General features: G+C 34.2%; 3 protein-coding genes across 7 annotated transcripts; 1 reads left to right on the top strand and 2 right to left on the bottom strand.

Moving 5' to 3' along the window:
- Positions 1–5007: 5007 nt before the first annotated feature.
- LOC125213945 (probable N-acetyltransferase HLS1) lies at positions 5008–7003 on the top strand. The gene is made up of 3 exons (XM_048114757.1): positions 5008–5392; positions 5600–5787; positions 5913–7003. Exons 1-3 carry the CDS (start codon positions 5204–5206, stop codon positions 6769–6771), a joined length of 1236 nt encoding a protein of 411 aa, XP_047970714.1. The 5' UTR covers positions 5008–5203; the 3' UTR covers positions 6772–7003.
- A 7908-nt stretch (positions 7004–14911) lies between these two features.
- Positions 14912–15588, bottom strand: LOC125187639 (mitogen-activated protein kinase 13-like). Its single transcript, XM_048084267.1, has 2 exons — positions 15216–15588; positions 14912–15133 (listed from the first exon to the last, which is right to left on the bottom strand). The coding sequence occupies exons 1-2, from the start codon at positions 15586–15588 to the stop codon at positions 15099–15101; spliced, it is 408 nt and encodes a 135-aa protein (XP_047940224.1). The 3' UTR covers positions 14912–15098.
- Positions 15589–16490: 902 nt separating this feature from the next.
- On the bottom strand, positions 16491–19859 carry LOC125201942 (BTB/POZ domain-containing protein NPY4-like). Of its 5 annotated transcripts, XM_048100272.1 has the most exons (6): positions 19581–19684; positions 19450–19463; positions 18878–18960; positions 18406–18475; positions 17155–18285; positions 16491–17074 (listed from the first exon to the last, which is right to left on the bottom strand). In XM_048100272.1, exons 3-6 carry the CDS (start codon positions 18937–18939, stop codon positions 16613–16615), a joined length of 1725 nt encoding a protein of 574 aa, XP_047956229.1. In that variant the 5' UTR covers positions 18940–18960; positions 19450–19463; positions 19581–19684; the 3' UTR covers positions 16491–16612. The 5 variants fall into 5 exon arrangements, with proteins under 5 accessions (XP_047956229.1, XP_047956217.1, XP_047956208.1 ...); XM_048100260.1 differs by lacking the exons at positions 19450–19463; positions 19581–19684 and adding an exon at positions 19743–19859; XM_048100251.1 differs by having other exon boundaries at positions 19450–19693.
- Between the last annotated feature and the right edge of the window lie 4763 nt (positions 19860–24622).

Below are 24622 nucleotides of genomic sequence, written 5' to 3'. Positions count from 1 at the left end.
AGTTAATTTTGGGGGAGGTGGTGTTTTTTAATGGCAATGTAGTAAATTATTGAGAATGGGGAGGGTAATTAAATTGTCCAAATATAGTAAGTAGAACCGGGACTCCTATTGCCGGACAGACAAAAACGGAAAAACGGGACTTCTATTGCTGGACGGAGGGAGTAACAGATATAATGAGATGGACAAGCACATTATAATCTATAAGGAAAATGCCGCTTAACTATTACTCCCTCCGTCCGCCATTAAGAGTCTCAATCATTTTTCGCACTCACTTTATAAAAATGATAATAAATAGTTAAAAAGGAGAAATAGTAAAGTATGATATTGAATAAAGTTGAGAAGAGTCCTATCTATGTTATTCTCTCTCTTACTTTATTATTTCTCCACTTTGACTATTTATTACTATCATTTTTACAAAACGAATGCACAAAAGTGACCGGGACTCCTAACGGCGGACGGAGGGAGTAAGATATTTCCTCTATACTTACTACTATAATAAATCTGATAAATAATTTTTTATTGATTATTTCTAAATAGTGTACACTATAACGATCACACATATAAACATCTCATTTTTTAAAAAACTAAAGGCACATCATTGAACAGTTTTTTACGATGATTGGGCAATTTAAGAAGTGTCCACATCGTCATTAAACTAAATACTCTACTAATTAAATCCCTACTTGTAAAATTCACAATTTATTAGCATTTCTTTTTCATTACTTGGTTCAGTTGCACACTCACCAGTGACTGGTCAGTGGGGACTATAGTATATTAACTGTTGTTAATTATGTATTTTAATTCTATGTCGACGACTCAGTTAAAATTAATAATTGTACGATTACAATTGAAATTTATGTAGTCCTTCACTGAAGTTGAAAGGTTATTTATAATATAATAATATGAAAAAATAGCAGTTTACTTGATTAATTTAATAATATGGTTTGATAAAAAAAACGAGTTGCAATTATTGATTGATGGATGATTGGATTGTAAAAAATGTACTATAATATTGAAACGATGTTGCAAAATATCTGGAATTGTCGATCGCAATCTAGTAACAAACTTTTTGTCTGTACTGCTCTAATTTGGACTACTTGAATTATCTATCAAATTAAAGGAAAGCTTTTGGTTTATTGTATCTTGAACTAATCGATAAAAATAAAATAATCTTAATAGTTTATGAATATGGATGTTTCCATATTTCTGAAAGGTATTCATTCCTGTACATATGAAATCTTTTAGTTTTCTCATAATAGTATTAAATAAATTCTTAGTTATTGAATCAATTATCCTATTATCAATTGATTTTGAGATGGAAAAATGATTTCCAGTGGCCAAAGGCCCAAAATTATACGGTCACGTCAAATTGATTTTGGCTTCAATATAAAAAATGATTTTTGATAGTGGTGGGATTCGCAGTTCGACAAATTATTGTGCGAGTAGATATTCTTATATTTATTTTGTTGTTATTGTTGAATTTCTCATCTAATTATGTGATAGTTCCCTCTTCTTAGTGGGGCAACTTTGATGCTAACGTCATGCAAATGCAATTTATTCTACACATTAAAATCTATCCATCCATATAGTTAACTTTGTGCATACATATATTAGATTGACAAATTTAATATCCATAATTTAAATCAGCAACTTGTTTCAACCGCTGTCGTGGCGTGGTCTAATTGTGAAAACAATAATAATCATGTCAAATTAAATAAGTCGACATTTTAAAACTAGGATGGGGATGGAATTTTTTAGAACAATTATTAAGTGAATAATTTAATTAGGATGACAATTTGATACTAATATGAAGGGGCGACAAGTTTAAGTAAGCTCTTGTTATATAGTGGAGTAGTACTTAATTACTAGTATATAATTTAGAATTAAAAATAGTGGATCGAGTGAGAGCCCCAGATCAAACATACTCACAATTTATAAACAAGGAGCAGTATTTATAAATAACCGATCGAGGGTCCCATTTAATATTTATAAACAATTAAATATTTATTAATAATTTTATATTTATGAACAACCGATCGAGGGGCCCAATTCTTATTGAGTGATTATCCAGAATATGTTTCTTAATTTTCTTTTCTCTATATTTTCTGTTTTTCTATAAAAAAAATGGAGTTGCAACAAATATAGGGGTGTACAATAAATTCACTATAATTTATCCGATTTTTTTAAAATTTGACACACTTACAATTTGTGTTATTGGAATTTCATAGTCATTTTTTTTTCCTTTTCTAGTCTATTATGCTAACGTTATTTTTGAAATAATTAAAGCGATTGTAAAACAAAAATCGTGTCAAAACTATTGATTTTCTTTACAACTATCTCTGGATAAAAATTTGTTTATATAATTATATTGATCTAGCTAATTTAACATATAATATAAACAAAACCTCTACGAGATTGAAATTAAGAGATATGTTACGTTTATCTACATCTATATTAAAGAGATATAATCAATAAATTAAATATTATCGTATTTAAATAAAAGAATTGTAGAAAAGTCTCACTGCAGTTTGAACCCGACATTGGCCGCCTTTTATTTTATCTTTACTGCAAAAGCTGTAATTCTAATAATTCCAAAAGAAATGGAGTATAATTTGGAAGAGAATCGAATTCAGATTTTCAAAATGAATGAATTGAAGAACGTAGAGATGAAAGCTGGCCTCTGTCCACTACGTACAGCCAGCTAATTGAGAGCATCATCAGCAACACTCCCCATTTACGCACGGGGTGCACATTGCTAAGCATGCCACGTTTCACGCACTCAACGCGAGGGCAGCACATGGATATATAGCGCGACGCGCTAGGAGCATGAGTCGGGGGCATTTTAATTTTTTATTTTATTTAAGCAACATTTGATTCTTTTCTTCTTCATGAATTTATGATTTGATAACTTACTTACACGATATTCAAATTTGGATCAGTTGTTCGTACCCATGCATGTGTGACGGTAGTTGCAAAGTCTCCTAAGCAAGTTTTGTAATTACACTCTTCCATATATGTTCTTGAATCATATCTAACTGATTTTATTATGTGATTGATTTTATAGTAGTGTGAGGAGACGCTTGGAATCGAATGAAATTTAATTGTTTGTCGTGTGATATAGTAATTGATTTTGATCGAAATAATAAATTGTATGATGAATTATAAGTAACTGACAAAATTATTTCCAAAGTGAGAATTTTTAAAGAATTGTAATGTCTAAAGCAAAATATATATACGATAACAGACCTTTTCCTTTTGTTATCAGTTATCACACCTTCAATATTTAATCAATCCAGTAGATTAATTAAGTACATTATTATGATTTCAAATTATTAACGCCGAACTCCATAAATATATAGTACTTATTATCCATTGAAATTCTACATTGCAGGGTAATTAATATTGGGTTGCGAAAACTCTGATCATATATCTTCATCAATAGTAATTGATAATAGAAAAAGAGAGCATATTTGCATAAAGTTTGTCGTTATTCCCGTTGATTGATTCCCTACTCTCCACCTGAATCTTTTCAAATAGAGCAAATCAATATTTTTAAAATGGAAATGAAAAAATATTATGCTAGAAGATATATAAATGAATTGTATAATTAGCTTCAGGTCAGTCCTATATTCTCGTCATCGCGTGCATACATATATAATTTTTTTTTAATATTATAAATATACTCACATATAATTGACGATCAAGTGCTGTCCTGAATTTGCCTAAAAAATCCTTAATGTACATTTATTTGAAATTCCAACAATCCCATTAATTTTACCTCCGCAGTAAATTAAAGGTGATTAAGTTTAATTTATATCGAATAAAAGAGATATGCTATCATAAGAATCAGATGCAAGCCTGATTCCGTACACGAGGACACTTTTAACAACGGAGTATTAAGAGAATGGATAATCGAGTTATTATAATCTCGAATTCGCCTTTGAAATTTATTGATCAACTTTAGTTGGCCTTGGAAATTTATTGTGAAATAGTACTAGCAACTTTCTTAAGTTTCCCATCATTATAAAGTGAAATCAGTTAAATATAAGTATTAAAAAAAAGAAATGGAAATAGTACTCCCTCCGTCCCAGATAATTTGATCCAGTATTCCATTTCGGGCCGTCTCACATAATTTGTCCCACTTCACTTTTACCATTTTTGGCAATGGACCTCATATTCCACTAACTCATTCTTATTCACATTTTATTATAAAACTAATACTTTAAAAGTAGGACCCACATTCCACAAACTTTTTCAACTCACTTTTCATTATATTTCTTAAAACTAGTGTCGGGTCAAAATGTCCCGAATTATCTGGGACGGAGGGAGTATAATTTATGTGAATGAGATTTAGTGGAAATGTATATGGGGACACGTCGAACAAGTATATGAGACGAGGGTCCACAGCCCAATTTGAAAATTCGAAGAATAGTGAAAATCATATGACATTGCCGTTACATAATATAATCATCATTGATTTATGTATGTATATATGGAAATTTTATTCACACGAACAAGAGTGCCAATCATTGCAAATGGGGTCCTTCATCAACCGTGATGGTAACCCTAATCTCAAGTTTAGACAAAAATAAGAGAGTGAAGAGAGGGAGGGGCAGAGGTGGCGCTGCGCAGCCACCGCCGCCGTATCTTTGCACCACACTCTATAATCATGATCAATATAAGTAATAATTTATTGCATATAGAGAGAGAGAGAGAGGAAGTGACAAGCGGAAAAGAATAGAAAGAGACCTGCCACAAAGAATTTGGCTAAAATAAAATCGAGTAATTAAAGTAAGGTTAAAAGAAGAAATTCGATTTTTATGCGAAAATCTCCCCAACCAAAAAACACATTTCACTTTCTGTGGATGTATATGCAATTATAATTAAATTGATGCATATGTATATCCCCACTCTCTGTCCTTTGTTTATATTTGATTTTAAAATTCCCAAAATTCCAGTATAAAAGGCGCACCAAATGAAACACTTTCCCCGTAGAAGTGAGAAAATGGTGTGAAATTGTATTGGATAAACCTCCGACTTCTCTTTCTATCATTTCAAGCTGAAAATCACACAGATTTTGCTCTGTTTGAGTAAGATCTTCCACTCCTAACTTCACATACACGTTATCGATCCTATAAAAACCTAGCTATATTTATCATCGTCATCATTATATATACATAGAGTGTGAGATAGAGGGAAAGAAATGGTGGCGGAAGGAGAGGTGGTGGCGGTGGTTGTGGTGCGAGAGTACGACGAGAAGAAGGATTGCGGAGCGGTGGAGGAAATGGAGAATCGGTGCGAGGTGGGGCCCAGCGGCAAGCTCTCTCTCTACACCGACCTCTTGGGCGACCCCATCTGCCGGGTCCGCAACTCCCCTGCTTATCTCATGCTTGTAAGTTGTAACTAACTAATCATCTCTCTCCTCTCTTTCTATTTCCTCGGTCAACTAATCTCTCTCCCCTCTTTCTATTGCTACTATAAACTTAGTCTATTCTTAAATAATTAAGTCGTATTCTTTTCTGGATGGTCTCAATTGAGCTAAATGTTTTATTTTTCATTTTCTTTCAAAAACTTTATTCTCTATCTTACATTATTCCAGGTTGCTGAACTGGTAGTGGTCGGCAGTGGGCCAGACAAGGAGCGCCGTGAGATCATTGGCGCCATTAGGGGCTGCATCAAAACTGTCACTTGCGGCACTAAGCTCTCCCGAAACGCCAACAACAAACCCCTCCTCATCTTCACTAAACTCGCCTACATCTCAGGCCTTCGCGTCTCCCCTTCTCACCGGTACGATATTATTCGTATGATATTGTTCACTTTAAACACTTTCCAAAAAATAGAATAATAGGAATTCCACTTGTATAGTGGTGGCACATTTTTAATGAATATTAATTAATTAATTAATAATGCAGGCGAATGGGGATTGGATTGAAACTAGTGCGCCAAATAGAGGAATGGTTCGGCGAAAACGGCGCCGAGTATGCGTACATGGCGACGGAGAGCGACAACCATGCATCCGTCAACCTCTTCACTCAAAAATGCGGCTACTCCAAATTCCGCACCCCTTCCATCCTCGTCCACCCCGTCTTCGCCCACCGCCTCCGCCCCGACCCCCGCCTCACCATCCTCCGCCTCTCCCCCGCCGACGCCGAAGCCCTCTACCGCCGCCGCTTCTCCTCCACCGAGTTCTTCCCGCGCGACATCGACGCCGTCCTCCGCAACCGCCTCAGCCTCGGCACCTTCCTCGCCCTCCCCTGCGGCGCCACCTGGCCTGCAGGTGGCGCCGCGGAGTTCCTCGCCAGCCCGCCCGAGTCGTGGGCGGTGCTCAGCGCGTGGAACTGCCAGGACGTCTACAAGCTCGAGGTCCGCGGCGCGTCGCGCGTGAGGCGGGCCTTGGTCAAAGCCACCCGGGCCCTGGACCGGGCCTTTCCGTGGCTGCGCCTCCCGTCCGTGCCGCAGGTGTTCAGGCCCTTTGGGTTTCATTTTTTGTACGGGCTGGGCGGGGAAGGCCCAAATGCGGTTAAAATGATTCGGGCCTTATGCGGATGGGCCCATAATTTAGCCAAGGAGGGGGGTTGTGGGGTGGTGGCGACGGAGGTGGCGGATAGCGAGCCGCTCAGGTTAGGAATCCCGCATTGGGAAAGCTTATCGTGCGCCGAGGATTTGTGGTGTATTAAACGGTTAGGGGAAGACTATAGTGATGGCTCTGTCGGTGACTGGACAAAGTCGCCACCTGGCATGTCCATTTTTGTTGATCCAAGGGAGTTCTGACTTCTTAATTATAATAAAGTATTATTATGACTAAATGTTGATGCATCTAATTTTGCAATTTTTGATAAGATTATGGTGGGATAGTGGTTAGTGGTGGAGGAGATGGGATAGGAGATATGGATGAAGCCTTTTATTGTCTAGTTGCTGTTGTTGCAAAAGGGAATATCCCTATCTTTTTGTAAATGAATGTAGTTTTTGATTTTTAGTAGTAGTAACTTTTAAATCTTGAGTATTTTTGTGACGTCGTGGGATATGGCAATCTTTTTGATAATCTATTCGAAAGGTGACATATCATGTACAGGTGTAGGTGAATTTGGACAATATCTATCAATCTAGCCCTTAAAACTTAAAAGGTGTCTTTGTTAGCGACGTAAGAAATATTCAAGCCCACAATCACACATGGCACAATTTGGGGTTTCTTTCAATTATACTATGCAACAGGCATTTGGATTGGCAATATCAATTTAGATCATGCACATAGTAATATCTAGCAACTGGGATGAAGTAATGCGGGCTGTGCTTGTATTCTTTTATAAAATGGTTTAAGAAAAGCATAACAATTTTATAAGTAAAAATATTTTGCTTAATTACATTCTTTCTGTCAAAATGCACGATATATAAGTATACTTAAGCAATTCAGAGTTGCTCTATTTACATATATTTTGAAACACTTCGTAGTCAATATGATCAAAAATATCATATCCCCATCATTGTTTTTTGCGGTATGGTTGGCTTCAAGTAGACTTGTCTAACGTTTATCAAACCGGCGGTTATGATTTGCGAACCGAAACTATGAGAATTTATCCGAATTGAAACCGTCGATTTTTGAACCGTGGTTTGGTTCAGGATAAAAAATTTTCAGACCGAAACCGTGCCGAAACCGCGAAAAACTGCCGAAAAACTGTGAAACCAAGCCGAAACTGCAAAAAAACCGTAAAAAAACGTCGGTTCGGACTGAAACCGGCGTTTTGGAACCGAAACCATAAGCGCGAAACACCCTCGCGGTTCGATTCCGGTTCAGCAATTTCCAAAACCGGAACCGTACGTGGGCATCTCTAGCTTCAAGTCAGACTGCAACTTTGCAATATCCTCAATTTTGTAAGCCTCAATTTTAAATGAAATCATCGCATTTGCGAACCTACTAAATCGTAAAATGTTAGTACAATCATTGTCATTTTTATTGAGTAAAAGCTTTTAAAGAAATTTAAGTACTCCCAGTGTCCTATAAAAATAGACCGAATTTCTTTTTCGTAGAAATAGTCCATATACATTTATGAAACATTTTTCTCCTATTTTACTTTATCAATTACGGCTCCCACCATCCACTACATTATTTCAACCACTTTTTTTCATTCTCAATTAGCCTATTTCTATGGGACGAGGAGAGTATATAATTTGAACCCGGTGGTCTCTCCCTTAATTCATTTCATTGACCAATGAGGTTGTGCAATTAGTCACAACTTCATTGAATAAATACTGTGTAATATTTAAATAATATTAATATAATAAATTTTAAAAAATATTTACATTATACAAAAACTCATAATTTTTCAACCTCAAAAAACTCATAATTTTTCATCCTTTATAAATAGAGATTACATCTGCTATAGTTCTATTAAAAAAATTTCTATTTTTCTCCACGTAATTCTTTGTCTAATCTACATTTTCTAAATATCTAATGTGTGGCATTTAATTTGAGCACCAATTATGTATCTTCAGTTTTATATTTTAATTGTTTCGATTTATGTTTTCAATTTATTTGATTTATATTTTAAGTTTGTCATTTTTGGGGTAAAATTTTCAATAATTATAAATTATTATTAAATATTATTATTATTATTATTATTATTATTATTATTATTATTATTATTATTATTATTATTAAAAGATATATATATATAGAGAGAGTTGTGATCAATGTCGAACCAATTTTAAAGACCGAACTAGAGACCAAATCTGGGCCATTAGATCTAGTTTTTTTGATGAGATGTGCTGCTGTGAAAATTTTTTCGGCTTCATTACAAGCCCATTTTACTTCATTGTATAGGTTTATTACTTCATTCTGTTTGTAATACCTTGAAACTACAACATGTTTTTATTTGCTTCTAGTAGGCTTTGAAATGATTCAACATATGCTTCATTCAAATTCATTGACGTGGGTTTTTGCTTGATTAACATTTAAAAATGCAATTTATTCAAGTGAGTTTATTACTTCATTCAGAAACATTATTACTTCATCGGATAAGATTTTTACTTCATTCCAGTAGGACTTCAAATGCTTCTACACATACTTCATTCCAATAATTTATTACATTATTCCATGTGATTATTAAACCATATTAGCGCTATGGCGGTGGTGATAGATATTGTAGAGAGAAAGAACGACACGCGACGGCGAAACCACATTTACGTACTGGAATGAAGTAAAAACCTACTAGAATGAAGTAATATATTCTGGAACGAAGATAAATCTTCGTAGCATGTTAGTATGACTTATTTACCTTCGAATGAATTAAAATAGACTCGTGATGAAGGCGAAAATAATTTATAAATTTCTGTATCTTATCCATAAAAAACTAGATCTAAAAGCCCTAATTTGGTAGGGTTCGGTGGTTCGGTCTTTAAGAGTAGATTTGTGGATAATGAGACTCTAGTAGGTTTTTACTTCATTCCAGTAGGTTTTTACTTCATTCCAGTACGTAAATGTGGTTTCGCCGTCGCGTGTCGTTCTTTCTCTCTACAATATCTATCACCACCGCCATGGCGCTAATATTGGTTTAATAAACACATGGAATAATGTAATAAATTATTGGAATGAAGTATGTGTAGAAGCATTTGAAGTACAGAATGAAGTAATAAACCTATATAATGAAGTAATATGGGCTTGTAATGGAGCCGAAAAAATTTTCACAGCAGCACATCTCATCAAAAAAACTAGATCTAATGGCCCAGATTTGGTCTCTAGTTCGGTCTTTAAAATTGGTTCGACAATGATCACAACTATATATATATATATATATATATATATATATATATAGGTTTGTGTTAAAATGACAACACCTCTTAAGGTAACACCATACCACCAATCCTAGCCAATCATTTTTACACATGGACGAATAATCAGCTGCCATGTGGCAATCATAAAAATTGCTCAATGGTAAATTTTCGCGGACTGCAATATCCAATACGCTAGACTGCAATTTTTCTCGTCTGCAATATCCAATACGCTGGACTGCAATCTAGATTGCAGTCCAGCGTATTGGATATTGCAGTCTAGCGTTTATAATATTGTAGTCTAGCGTGGTGTCATAGTGTCATTTTAAGAGTGTTGTCATTTTAACGCACCCCTATATATATATATTATAATTGGATGGTTGAGTGGTCATTGATAAATGACCAAAAATATATATATGGTTGGGTTGAAAAAATATTGAGGATATGGAAGAAAGAGAAATTAATTAAATATTAAAGTAGATGATTAGGTTGGATTGAATGGTTGCTGATGAACATAGTCAGAGGCTCAGAGCGAAGCACTTATATCATGGCGAAGTATGTTTGCACGAGCATGGTGAAATTCAAAGGTACTATGATGATGTGAAAATCGAAGTGGAAACGTTAGTCATGTACTTCAGTTAACATGGCTGAGATATGGATCAGCACACGCAAAATGTTTCAATATTTGTGGGTTATATAATCATGAAATCGTAGAACCTTCTAACTAATTGTATAGTGAGGCCAAATTACACACACTCATAATTTAAATTGTAAAATAACAACACTTTTCGTTAAATTCTTTGCGCTATTTTACATTACATGACACATTTTTTTTACAACGAAGAGCCAATCGCAAGAATCATGCATGTATGATAAAATTAGATTAGCATTATAATTTGAAATGAGAAACCAAATCAATAAGTGTGGAGTATTTAAAGATAAAATGTAATTCTAGGAAGTACTGAAACAGTAAAATAAAGATGGTGGTGGACGAGTTATGGCGACAAGAGTAAGTTGAGGTAAGTGGCCTACATTGCACAAATTTAGTGATAAAATAATGTTGTCTCAACACTCCAAATATGCGCCTTATTATTGGTTTGTCTGATCAACTTTTCATATCCCTCCCTCTCCATCTCCATCTCCGACCTCTCAAAATAATAATAATAATAATAAAATTATTTATAATAATAATAATAAATAATAAGAATAAATTTTATTATTATTATAATTATTATTATTAATTTATCTAATTAGGTTTGGGACCAAAACTGTTAAGGACTGGCGAACTATTATTTAGCAATGTCTACTTGTGTTATCCTTAATTATCGCTTATGAGTTATGGAGTATTTTGGATTTATCGAAGTTGAGAAATTTTTAAATTCATAATATTATTAATGCTACTCCCTTCATCTAGCAAGAGTATACATTTTATATTGGATACAAATTTTAATATACAATTGGTAAAGTAAGAGTGCGATGGAAAGAAAAAGTAATTAAAGTGTTGTTAGTGGAACAGTCACACCTCGTTAGAGATAAAAGAGTTTTAAAAAAAAAAAAAAGTGCATACTCTTGGACGGATGGAGTACAAAATAATAGAGCCACAATTTTTTTTTATTATTATAAATTTTAAGGATCATGTCATAATAGACTCGAAGCAGAAATCTTTGAGTTCAGACATTCATTAATCACATTACCACTATTTGTGCATAATTAATCCATATTTCTTCTATGTGGTGTTGCTACATCACAAATGACAACCATCGTAACAAAGACAAATTAAATACTACATATACATAATAATTATCATGGCATAGTTGCATTAAAAATCATTTGTCTTATTGAGTTCACTCTATCGTTATCAAGTGTGTGTGCGTGTGTTTTAAACAGAAAAATGGCTCCACCTAGCATCAACTTTGTAGTATAGCGACAAACTAGCTAGCTCTACTAATAGTCCAAAAATCGATAATGTTCAAATTTATTTCGTCATTTATTTCTTCAACTAAAAAACACACAGTAATGGTTTTGATGCATGCAAAAGCCTTAAAATAACAGCAAGGCCTATTGTGTTTATTCATGTGTAAAAAAATTATCTTGGAATTGGATAATATATGCATCGAGCAAAGTGATTCGATTAATTAAAGTGCTTGGAGTCTTAATTTTTGCCTAATTGAGCACCGCAATTAGATTAGTCACGCCTTTTTACGCTAATTCTGCAAATACACTGCATCATCAACAAATATTTTAACATAAATTATTCATCTTAACTTGATAAGACTATTTCTTTCATTGTGGTTTTGTATTTTACCCATTTCTTATTTTAGAGTGGGTTAGGCATATTTTGACTGCTAATTGCTATAATAACACGTCCCAAATCTTAACCTAACTCAAGCTAATCAAATCAATGATAGTATCCATGAGAGTAATGTAGTTCATAATATCTCCGTTCATAAAAAATAGTCATAGAAATTAACAGATCTTATTAGAGGGAAAAACTCAGTAAAAGTAGATATAAACTTATTTTGGTGGAAGACTAAATTGGAAAAATGAGACTATTTCGTGGATGAATGTAGTATGATATGGTCTTCCAAATTCCATTATAATGTTTCTAATATAAGCATGATAAACCTCAATAAGAAAAATTATAAATCAGTACTATAATAACAAGATTAAAGACAAACGATTAAGATTGTTAATAATGTGGTCGGAAAGATAGGGCCACCAAAAAGTTATTTTCTAATATGTTAATTTGGGACTATAATTAGCTAGCTAAGTAGGTGGTTTAGGTTACGAGGAAATTATTCGAAAATTGCAACACTATTAAAGTCAAAAGTATAGTCCCTTTTGCTTGTGTGTGTTCCATAACACGTTCAAAAGTCCATTCCTTTAGGTGCAAATGCCGACCTAAATCGTAAATTAATTAGACTTCTTAATTAAAACTGCGTGGGATTTTATTTATTTTTTTTTGTTAACGAAAAAGTGAGCTAACTTCACTTTAAAATATTATCGTAATCAAGTGTAACTTTCCGTCGAATGAATGAGGAGTTTTGCTATTCAATTAAAATATCTCCGACTAATAATTTATTTACTTTCATCCAAACATCATTATGAAGTGGCAGGCAAAATAAACCCACAATCATTTTCAATACTTTTTGGTATTAATATATTTTATGCACTACATGCTTTGCAAATCTTACAGACTACATTAATGAAGGGGTTCTCAATGAAAATTAATATAAATGAATTAAACTAATCAAAATACAGTACATTATTGTGTTCTTATTTGATCTAGTATTTTAAATCAACCTTGCTCTTCAGTCTTAAATCGATATACATTTATTGTGATGTGAAAATGATGCAAAACTTGTCCAAAAATAGCGTCTTTTAGCCGATGCACTTATTATGAATATCTACAAAAAAAATAATGAAACACTTATTATCGAGTCTTTTTTTTTATGATTACTTATTTTTCCCTTTCCTTAGTATACGGCTAAAACATTACGATATGATCTTATTTAAATACTCCTAAGTCCTAATAATTGCCCAAATAACAAAATTATTTTGAACCAGATAAATACACACACGTGTTTATAGGGTCTTGTTAGGTTGAGATTATTTAGCTAAATTGAAAAATGAGATGCAATATGGGCCACTAATCCACAAGATTAACAAAATGTCAACAAATATCACATTATGTCAACAAGGGGGTATAATTGTCTTTTCATTAAATTGTGTTTGAAATCATTTTCTAAAATCTTCTCTAAAACTCTAGCTTCAACATTCAAATCTTCAACATTCATATCTTCAAATCTTCAACATTCAAATGTTCAGATCTTCGAATCTTCAAATCTCTTCAACATTCAAATCTTCAAATCTTCAACATTCAAATCATCAATTCTTCAACATTCAAATCTTCAAATCTTCAACATTCATATCTTCAAATCTTCAACATTCAAATGTTCAAATCTTCGAATCTTCAAATCTCTTCAACATTCAAATCTTCAAATCTTCAACATTCAAATCTTCAAATCTTCAAATCTCCAACATTCAAATCTTCAAATCTTCAACATTCAAATATTCAAATCTTCAAACCTTCAACATTCAAATCTTCAACATTCAATAAAATAACACTTATAATTCACATATCAATACCGAGAATATCGAATGTCAACAACTCGTATTAAAATGTCAACAACTAACAAATAACACTTACAATTCACATATCAATACCGAGAATATCGAATGTCAACAACACGTATTAAAATGTCAACAACTAAAAAATAACACTTACAATTCACATATCAATACCGAGAATATCAAATGTCAACAACTCGTATTAAAATGTCAACAACTAACAAATAACACTTACTATTCACATGTCAATATCGAGAATATCGAATGTCAACAACTCGTATTAAAATGTCAACAACTAACAAATAACACTTATAATTCACATATCAATACCGAGAATATCGAATGTCAACAACTCGTATTAAAATGTCAACAAATAACATTTACAATTCACATATCAATACCGAGAATATCGAATGTCAACAACTCGTATTAAAATGTCAACAACTAACAAATAACACTTACAATTCACATATCAATACCGAGAATATCGAATGTCAACAACTCGTATTAAAATGTCAACAACTAACAAATAACACTTACAATTCACATATCAATACCGAGAATATCGAATGTCAACAACTAACAAATAACACTTATAATTCACATATCAATACCGAATATCTAATGTCAACAACTTATAGTTGACATTATATGTGTATAGTTGACATGAATTATATATGTAGTTGACATTATATGTGTTTAGTTGACATGAATATTACACATAGTTGACATTATATGTGTGTAGTTGACATGAATTGTATATGTTGTTGACATTATATGTGTACAGTTGACATAGATTATATATGTAGTTGACATTATATGTGCGCGTAGTTGACATGCAAAAATGGAAATAGCTAATTCTTGAATCTAACTCTAGCAACTAATTCCTAACTGGGGAATATCACCAAACACCTACAGTGTATTATGATTAAGCTTGATTCCCCTATCCATGAGTATTGAACATTACCTCTTTCAGATTACAAAAAACAATACACTCAACACCTAAATCAGATATATGTGCAAACTTTATTCATAATTTGGCACAAATCTCTCACCAAAACACAAAAGATGATCGAAAGCCACGACTCCTCCAAAACAAAGAGGTGCTCTGTCATTTTCATCTAAAGAAAAAGGGTGAGGGATTCATCTACTATATTATTCATCTGTTTCTGCGACCACTGTCTCTCTGTACAACTCAAATCTCACATCTCTCCTCCATTTACGATCCATGGATGCACTGGAATTAGCAATCAAAATGAAAATCAGTCATAAATTATGCGAAATTATATACAGGAATGTAGAGAGAGAAGAATACTGACTCAAAACTTGCTCGGCGGAGAGCCTTCTAGAAGGATCTCGATAGATCATCTTCCTCAACAGATCCTTAGCCTCCGGCGACACAGAACGGAAAATCTTTGACGGAAACCTCAGATTCCCCCTCAGCACCGCCTCAAAAGTCTCCGCCGCTCCGTCACCAAATTTGGGGATTTGCACCGCCGGCGCGAATTTGGGGATTGATACAATTTGAGGAACCTTGATCTCCTCCTGCAGGCTTGATGAGGATTTCACGAGATGAAGTCTCGATTGCTTGACAATCGGCCGCCTGCTGCCGCTGCGGCGGCGGCGATGGAAAAAATTGTTGGTTTTGTGGAGGAGAAAGAGGTGAGGCGTTAGCGTAGTGGCGGATGACATCCTTAGAAGAGAATAAAATTACCATTATACCCTTTCATAATAAATTAATCTAAAATTATTTATTGTGTGGCAAAATCTGGACCACTCATTTAATAAAAATGAGTGGCTGATATTGCATCTCATTTCTCAATTAGCCCAAATAATCTCAATTGATCACGATCTCGTGTTTATATATATAAAAAAAAGTACATGCTCCATAATTTATGATTGATCAAAGCTCATAGTTCCACAAACCAAACAGAGAAAAATCGAACCTAGATTACGGATGCATAGAAGTTTGTCATTATCACCAAATCTTCACTGTCAAATTACAGATTTCAAGCTTTATTATCAAATTAGTGTTCAAGAACCGTTTCAATTACTTTAAATTTCATGTTGTTACTATCAAGATCTTAACACAAATCCATGATAAAAATTGACCCTCAAGTCTCAACCATTGAGGAGAAGTCTAGTCCAAATAAGGGGATTAAAAGTAACCAGCTGAAAAATATTAGCCAATCTATAATCATATAAGTGAATTTTAAGGCTCGATATAACAAATAATCAAATAACATATTTATTTAACATTGTTTGCTTTGTAGTCATATTGTAAGCCCACTAATCAAATACTAGTACTAAGATTTATTAGTGGGCTTAGCTCTATTGTAGGCCAAGTTGAGGTCTGCCTAGCCCACACATATCCATTTTCGACCCAAAACAATCGTCGAGGCCTAGGAGTACAAATTTACTCTATTTTGTAGGGGTATTTTTTTCCTTTAACAAAAATGTTAGATGTAATAAACATTTTTAAATTTTATTTCTACCTCACACTTATAATAAATTTGAAGAATATAACAAGACTACTGCACACTCTCACTAACTGATTTTCCATCTTTGAAACTCCAAAGGCAAAACTGAAACCATACAGCAAAACAGAAACATATTTTATCCAATCTTCCAAGTCTTCCAAAATTTCCGGATATCTGGCTTTAGAATTCTATAACAAGCCAAAGATAATCTTACAAGTTTAATAACAATTCTATGACTAGGGGCGTCTCCTACTTCTTGAAGGTGTACATCTACTCTCCTCGAAGCTCCCCGACGTGTCCGAACTGCTGTTCTCGTTCGACCACATCTTCTTCGCTCCGGCCTTCTGTGCCCCGCCTTTCAGCCTCAGAGAAGCCAGCTCCACCTTCAGCGACTTCAGCTCCTCCGATGTCCGATCGCCATCCCAGTCATCGTCTGTGTTCGTAGTAGCAGATCTCGAGCTCCCATACGACCCTCCCGGAAGTAAAGCCCTAATAGACCTGGGCAGGTCCGGCATTGTGTGATCACCGCCCCCTCCAGCTGCTGCCCGGCTATGCTCGAAGAAGAGTACCTGCATAACAACTCGCAGAGGGAGCCTCTCGTTTTGCACAGCGTGCGCCCACGCCTCACCCGATAGCTTCCTGCAATCCATCAACCGGCACATCTTCTTCTTCTCGCTCTTACTCAACTCCAGATGCTCCTGCAGCAATCGAGCACAGCTCGTTTTAGAAACAACGAAAACGAATAGATGACCAACACGGTGTATGAATAGAGACGGACCTTTAGGTACATGTCGATGGCACGGTAGATTCTGTCATGCGTCTGTCTTGGAAAGCTCGAGACCATAGTTGCTAGGTCGAGAAATCTGGACATATGCAACGAGGAGTCTCGAGCAGCTTCAGCCAGATAACTATCGACCAACGTGGCCACATTGGCCTTGGCAGCATAGAACTCGGGACCGAGAGAGCAGTCGGTATGCTCTTGCATCACAAACTGCTCAACCAAGTCATACACTATGTCTATGTTATAAAGGGCCGTCTCACCATTAGACGAACGGATCAGAAAATCAGCTACGGTTGCCTCCCCGAGCTGCTGTGCGATTTTCTGCATCAGCTCCCTTCTTCCCGGCTCTCCACATCCCAATACAAGCGATGCTTGCAGTAATTTGAGCAGGAAACTACACGGCACAGAGCTTATCTCCATTGGCAGCAACTCCGTGATGGTTTCAACCAAGTATCGGTACTTGAGTGTATCCCCGCCTCGTATAGTGCCTTTGCTGAAGCCGGGGAGCCTTCTCGTGATATAAGCTTGCAACGCCTCTCCGATCACATCAGCAGAAACTCTCCCTTTAGCTCGTATCGTTGAAATCACCCGTCTGTATAGAGCAATATGAAGCTCGCAAAGCTCCTCCACCCACCAGTCTTGAGGCACGGTTTGCTGCTTCATCACACCGTTCCAGAGAGGATCGTTCTCGGACAGAAGCTTCTTCCGGTTATAGGTATACGACCAATCAACTCTGGAAGGGTCGGTAGAAGCTTTGGAAGCGATGGAATCGAGGCAGTGGCTGACGATCTTCAGCTCCTCGGACCAGGGGAGATGAGACCTTGTGGTCTGAAGAACAATTATGGAATCTTTCCAGCTTCGGAAGATGCTGGAGCTGAGGAAGACGTCGATCTTGTATATGAGATTTCCCTTCTCGAAGGTCTCGTACATTTCTAGATACTCTGCTGCACAACGCGCTGCCACCACGTTGTAAGCGTTGAGCGTGGCAACCATGCCATAGCAGAACTTGGCACATATTTCGAGCGCAGTAGGTCCTCCCGGAATGTCGTCTATGCGTATCTCATCCTTTTCTTCGTTTACGCTACCAACGAGCCTCTGAAGGTGAGAACTCTTGGAGAGAAGAGGAAACTGCAACAAGAAGATATACTTAACCACTTTCTAACATAGAAGCATAACAATAAACATTGATGGATTTTGAGTTTTTAAACAATTGTATTAGGAATATGTTGAGCAACAAAATGTGTATACCTTGTGAAGATAAAATTTGATATCACCAACATTTATGATGAGATCAGTGGCCAACTCTGTAGCTACATATCTGAAAGAAAAATTTGGAACACTCCATTTTTAGTAACTCTTATATCTGCAAATTTATACGATAAACATTGGTACAGAAAAGGAGAAAAACTCTATGAGAAAACCAGCAAGCATATCATCTCATCTTCTAACATAGAGAGACATGCTACTAAACAAATGGCTTTTGTGTTACCAAAGCAATCGATAGGAGGAGAAAACGTGGGATAATCGAACTAAAAATACATGACAAGTCACTCCACCAAAGGAAGATAGAATGACAATTTTATTAACTTTGGAGAAACATCAAAACTATTAGACTAATCTATCCATTTCAATACACATATGAAACAACATATACTATGTAATGAAATAATGCAGGTGGAACTTTAACTAAAACAGATGAAAAATAGTTAATATGGTTAACCTGATATTGTCCCCATCATTCTGAAACTGATCAGGTTTGGATCCTAGCTTCATAAACTTCATCGTTTCGATATATATCTCCTGCTGCAGGTTTGTTAAAACCAAAAGCTATTTATCATTCCTCAACTCAGAAGGAAGTAGCAAAGAGAAAGGTGTGGAAGAAGATAAAGCTCTCCCAAATCTAGCTCTCAGTAACAGAGAATGCCTAATTGCTTCTTCTCTCACTCATATCTCAAACTTATAGCTTAATAGTACCAAATTCAATAAGAAGTCAAAACCCTCGAAAATCCACATTCCCCAAACAAAGATTTGCTACAATCAATCAAGTTTGAAGCACCAGTCAAAGCCAACACAAATCTTGGTATGAGTGTGGAGCACCACCAAAATCTCAGACAACCTACCTAAATCACACCAACCAACATACTTGTTTGTTCACCTTGCTACATAAAAAACTTCAATTCCCCAAATCAAAAACGCATCACAGCCAATGAGAATACTCAAAATCAAGATCACATTTTTAACATTACAAAATAGCACAACAAAGTTGAATCAGAAACTTGAATACATACTCACCTAATCAAGAATGTCTGAAGCAACGCTCAATTGGTAGGAAAATGTAAAGAATTTAGAGGAACAGAAAACAAGGAAAGAGAGAGCAGAAAAACAAATGAAGAAAATAAAAGAAGATGATGTTTGGCAGGCACCATGGCAACATAATGTTATCGCAAAAAGCCAAGCTCAGAATGTTCCCACACTCATGTATCCCTTGAGAATCAGCACCACTGCTGCCTCTTTCTCTCCTCCCCACTTTTTATTCTCCTTTCCCTCGTATTTATGCAATGCTAAACTATATAAATTATTTTTACCTTGGAAAAATCAGCATCACTTTAGGTCACTTCCCATTTCTTCCAAGATTGTTTAAATTGCTTGAATTCCAAAGATGAAAATTACTACTCCGTATGTATTTATATAATCTTTTTCGATGAATAAAGAAACATATATAAAGTGCACAGTGTTAGGCACGCCAAACTGACACTCTTGTTGCCCCATTCATCACATTCATGCTTTTATACTTTTCTATTTTCACATTTGTTGGAGTTTAGTCAAATGTTTTTTACTACTCCTAGTATATTTTGTGATATAGAAAACGACCAGCCATCTTTTATCTCTCGTACTTTAATACTCATATGCTTTATATGAATAGAAATAGTAACTCGACTCAAAATAATTAGTAATTCAAAATAGTTAAATGCACATGTAAGCGAAGAAATCAGATCAGATAACATCGTCAAATGGTGGAATCCAATTTCAATATTTCATCCAAGTTTTTTTTATGTGAATAGAAATATGATTATGATATGTTCCTTTTATAATTTGCATACTAGTGATTTGGCTATATGGAGTATTTTTTAGTGTAAGCGATAAAATTTAACTAAAGTTGATTAACTTTTTACCCCTAAAATATCCTTTGTAGCAGGTCACAAGTGAAAAGGCCACGGAGTAGTAATTTAATTGATTACATTAAAATAAATTTGCTGCTACAATGTTTTATCCCTAGAATATACTACTCCACTATATCATTTTAAATGTGGAAGGATCGTGAAGGAGGTCACGTGGGAAAGCTCTTGCCTAACTCGTAATTTAAACAGAACCCAACTCATCAATTTTCGGATTTTTAAAATTTTGTCCATAATTTAAGAATCCTTTTTATTTATGAGTGAATTACATAAATGGGAATTTTTAAAATTTTGTCCATAATTTAAGAATCCTTTTTATTTATGAGTGAATTACATAAATGGTACCTAATCTTTTACTTTCGCACGTAAATGGTACCTGATCTTTATTTTATATCGTTTTTGGTACCTATAAATCACATTTTTGGTACCTGATGCAATTTTCTTCCCAAATTGCCCTTTAAACAAATATATGTTTCCATTTATGTCATAAAAGGTATTTTGGGCAAACATAAAATTAGTACTAAAAGTGATATTATAGTATCTTCTCTCATTCTCCTAACTCTTTATACTATTATTATTAATCAATATTGATATTAATATTCATTGTTAATATTATACTTAAATATAATTATAGTTATAATTATATCTAATTATTATTGTTATAATACTAAAAATTGATAGTAATTAATAAATAATTGTAGTATAATTATATAAATTATGAATCACATGATATTATGTAATAAATATTATTATTATTTTACATTAAATTAGTAACTAATCAATATAGATTATTATCGTTATAATACTAAAAACTGATAGTAATTAATAAATAATTGTAGTATAATTATATAAATTATGAATCACATAATATTATGTAATAATAATTATTATTATTTTACATTAAATTAGTAACTACTCAATATAACCTTAATAAAAATTTAACATTGTGAATTGTATTCATAATGATATAAAAAGTTGAATATTTTTAGTTAGGTGTTTCAACCTTAAAATGAGTATAAAATAATTTAATAAAAAATATTCAATTGATTTAATTACTTAAATAATTAATTTAATTAAGTATTTTATTTTTTGTTTATATTATGAATGCAATTAGATGTATGTATAAACCACTAAAAAGAAAGAAGAAAAAAGAAGGAAGAAGAAACATAAACTAAGGAGAAAAAAGATAAAAGAAAGGAAGATAAAATACTAAAAAGAAAGAAGAAAATGAAGAAAAAAGAAAGAAGAAGAAACTAAAGAAGAAAAAGAGAAATAAGAAAGGAAGAAAAAATAATCACATACTATTTGGTACTATTTAATGAAAATTTCTAAAAATATCCTCCATGAAAAAAAAATTACATATTTGGTACCTAGGGTTATTTTTGTCACTGGGTACCAAAAACGATATAAAATAAAGATCAGGTACCATTTATGTGCGAAAGTGAAAGATCATGTACCATTTATGTAGTTCACTCTTTATTTATATAGCTTATTGAAATCATGCCTCGCCATTTAATTCGACGTAGTTTTCTTCTTTTTACTTCTACTAAATAGTACTCCATTCACTATATATTTGTGAATTGTTTTCGGGTTGGGTTTTATATGATCTAAATAAATGGCCACAATTTGAAACGTTCTTTTTTTAAATCTAAAAGAGATTAGAGATAGTATAGTATTTCCTTTTTAAAATGTTAAACGTTATCAATTTTCAGTTCATACATATTACTAATATATATGAACTGTTTCATTTAAATTTTAAATTGATACAAAACCATCAAATTATAAAATCACAGAATTATGCTAAGATGCTTGGGCAATAGTTGAGGGTAGGCTTTTGTGGATTGTGGTAGTAATTATTTTTACTTGCAACTGAATCTAGACATTCAAGGAATAACGCACATCGTTCGAATGTTTTGTATGTACGAGAGTTCCGACCACCTCAAACAATGTCAGTCCAGGAAAAAGAATCAACCTACAATACACATTTTGCTGATTCCTACACAATTTTGAAGCATATCAATATAGATTTGAACTTATTATAATCAAGAAAAGACAAACTTAAAACATTTGGGACTTCAAATGTTTTTATTCGAGATTTATTCAAATCGAAAGCAATATAACAATAATATATGATCTGACATAGAACTGAAATTTGATCTAGACAAAAATCTACACGATGGTTAAATAATCGGTCGATGATAATACTTTTTTAATTTGGAGAGATAAGAAGCGAATATTTGAGCAGAAAATGTCGTTTGAGAATTTAGATTGTCTGAAAGAAATAAGAATAGCCAAAAGATGCTCCTCATTTGAGCAATCGAAGCGTGACTGCACGTGCAAAGATGCACCAACATACTAATATGTTCCCCACTAAATTTAGATTCCTTTTCAAATTTTGCAATTTTTCTATAATAACATCTCTTATTTGTGAAATGAGTAGCATATCGCACTCTAACTATATGAGCGAAGAGAAAAAAAGTAAAGATAGAAAACACACAATATAATTAGTAGCGTGGCTGCGTGGGTAACTCTGGACTAGGTAGTTGTTAAGTGAACTCCAAGGCAATTTATGGATATTATTAGGAAAATAGCATAGATCTAGTCTAGTTTCACTTTCAATCCACAAGGATCCAGCTCAAATGAATGCATTCCATCAAGAGGAATTATAGGGCGTGATTAGATTTATGTTGGGCTATGCAGGGTACGGGTTATAAATTTTTAACTCTGAACCCTAAATTTTAGTATCAAGTTATGTTCTAATCGATTGGGCTAATAGATTGGCCCAATAAACGTTATATTTTTTTAATAAAAGTTTTAAACAAAATTTTTGATAACTTCTTGATCCCGCCAGATTTATATAGAGAATGCTGATTCTAATGAACGATTCATAAATATGAATGACGAATACAAAAATTCTATACAATTATGAAAAACGGAAAGATAAATATGTACTCTTAAAGGTATTGAGGGTATTTTCGACCTGATAAAACTTGGAAATAGTAAAAAAGTACTTCGATTGATATTAACTTATAGTTGACGGACCTCAAATAATATTTTCAAAATTCACGGACCTAAAATGATACTTTGACAAAGTCCGTGTACCATAAAAGATGTTCCCTCTATTACAAATGAGTGTTATTTCAGCTTGAAAGTTGAAACTAATATGTTCATAAAGAAGTGAAAATAAGTACAAGAGTATATCATTTTTTAATTGTTATTCTCTTTGTCCACGAAAAACAGTCGTATTTTTCATTTTAGAATGTCCGTAAAAAATAGTCTCATTCCAAAAATGGAAAGTTTATCTCTCATACTTGATACGCTCGGATTTTGCACTATTTTAAGGCCACTATTTGGTCCGTTTTTATGTCAAAGTCACTCTACACGTCCATTATTTGCATATTTTATCTATTTTGGTATTTTGACGTGTTTTGTGAGAAATGTGCATAATTGAGCCGAAAAAGGGAGCCAAAACGCAAAGTCTGGAAATCTGGAGTCAGACGGCGACCGGCGACCGCCGGCGCCCGGCGGGCAGAGCAATGCAGCGGTCCGCCTCGGAAAAATATGCTTGGAAGAGAAGTCTCGTCCGGCGACCGCCGGAAGCCATGCGGCGGTCCGCCGCCGGAGAAACATACTCTCTGGACTCCAACGCGGCGACCGCCGGCAAAGGTGCGGCAACCCGCCGGAGAAAGGCGGCGAATCCGAGATGCCCTAGATTTGCTCCAAGATTTACCATATTTTGAAGATCTTTTCCTTCTACAACATGGAATGGTTTTCCCCTATAAATAAGACATCAAACTTCATCAAAAAGAGAGAGCTTCTACTTGCAAAATAATTCATAGAGATCAAAAGCTAGAGTACTTCACTTGTGCAAGGAGTTGGAGAAGGATTTCAAGAACATCAAGAACGACAAGGATTCAACCTACGGGTTTTATTTGCTTTAGTTTTATGTTCAAATTGTCTTCCCTTCAATCTATGTGTTTAGCTTATTTCATTATGTGTAACTAAACTCATAGGATTCTAGGGATGTATTAGTAACGACTTTGGTTATACAATTCCTTTTTCTATTTAATATCCGTTTTGTTTTTACTTTGTTTCTTCCCTAAGTAATTTTGATGTTGCATGATTGAGTGACACAATCGTGTATGATTTAATATAACTTGCTTCATAACTGTGAGAGAGTTCTAGCGAGTTAGATCCACTTAGTAGACGCTACAGTTAGCTTCCCTTAAAACGACAATGTTAAATGAGAGTGAGGATTTTTCAAGGGTCTAAGGAGCTATTTGGAGTTA

Source organism: Salvia hispanica, chromosome 1, assembly GCF_023119035.1.
Source record: "Salvia hispanica cultivar TCC Black 2014 chromosome 1, UniMelb_Shisp_WGS_1.0, whole genome shotgun sequence".
NCBI classification, from domain to species: Eukaryota; Viridiplantae; Streptophyta; class Magnoliopsida; order Lamiales; family Lamiaceae; genus Salvia; species Salvia hispanica.
The sequence above is the reverse complement of the archived record's forward strand: the minus strand, read 5'-3'. Positions and strand labels throughout refer to the sequence as shown.

Excerpts from the sequence above, each read along its gene's own strand:
- LOC125201942 (XM_048100242.1), bottom strand. Across the intron at positions 18,286-18,405 it reads TCAAATTTTATCTTCACAAG|TTTCCTCTTCTCTCCAAGAG; the intron begins GTATACACATTT and ends TTCTTGTTGCAG. Across the intron at positions 17,075-17,154 it reads CCATCGACATGTACCTAAAG|GAGCATCTGGAGTTGAGTAA; the intron begins GTCCGTCTCTAT and ends CGATTGCTGCAG.
- LOC125213945 (XM_048114757.1), top strand. The coding sequence starts at position 5,204 with ATGGTGGCGGAAGGAGAGGTGGTGGCGGTGGTTGTGGTGCGAGAGTAC. Across the intron at positions 5,393-5,599 it reads CCCCTGCTTATCTCATGCTT|GTTGCTGAACTGGTAGTGGT; the intron begins GTAAGTTGTAAC and ends ACATTATTCCAG. Across the intron at positions 5,788-5,912 it reads CGCGTCTCCCCTTCTCACCG|GCGAATGGGGATTGGATTGA; the intron begins GTACGATATTAT and ends TTAATAATGCAG.
- LOC125187639 (XM_048084267.1), bottom strand. The coding sequence starts at position 15,588 with ATGTCATCCGCCACTACGCTAACGCCTCACCTCTTTCTCCTCCACAAA. Across the intron at positions 15,134-15,215 it reads CTCCGCCGAGCAAGTTTTGA|TGCATCCATGGATCGTAAAT; the intron begins GTCAGTATTCTT and ends TGCTAATTCCAG.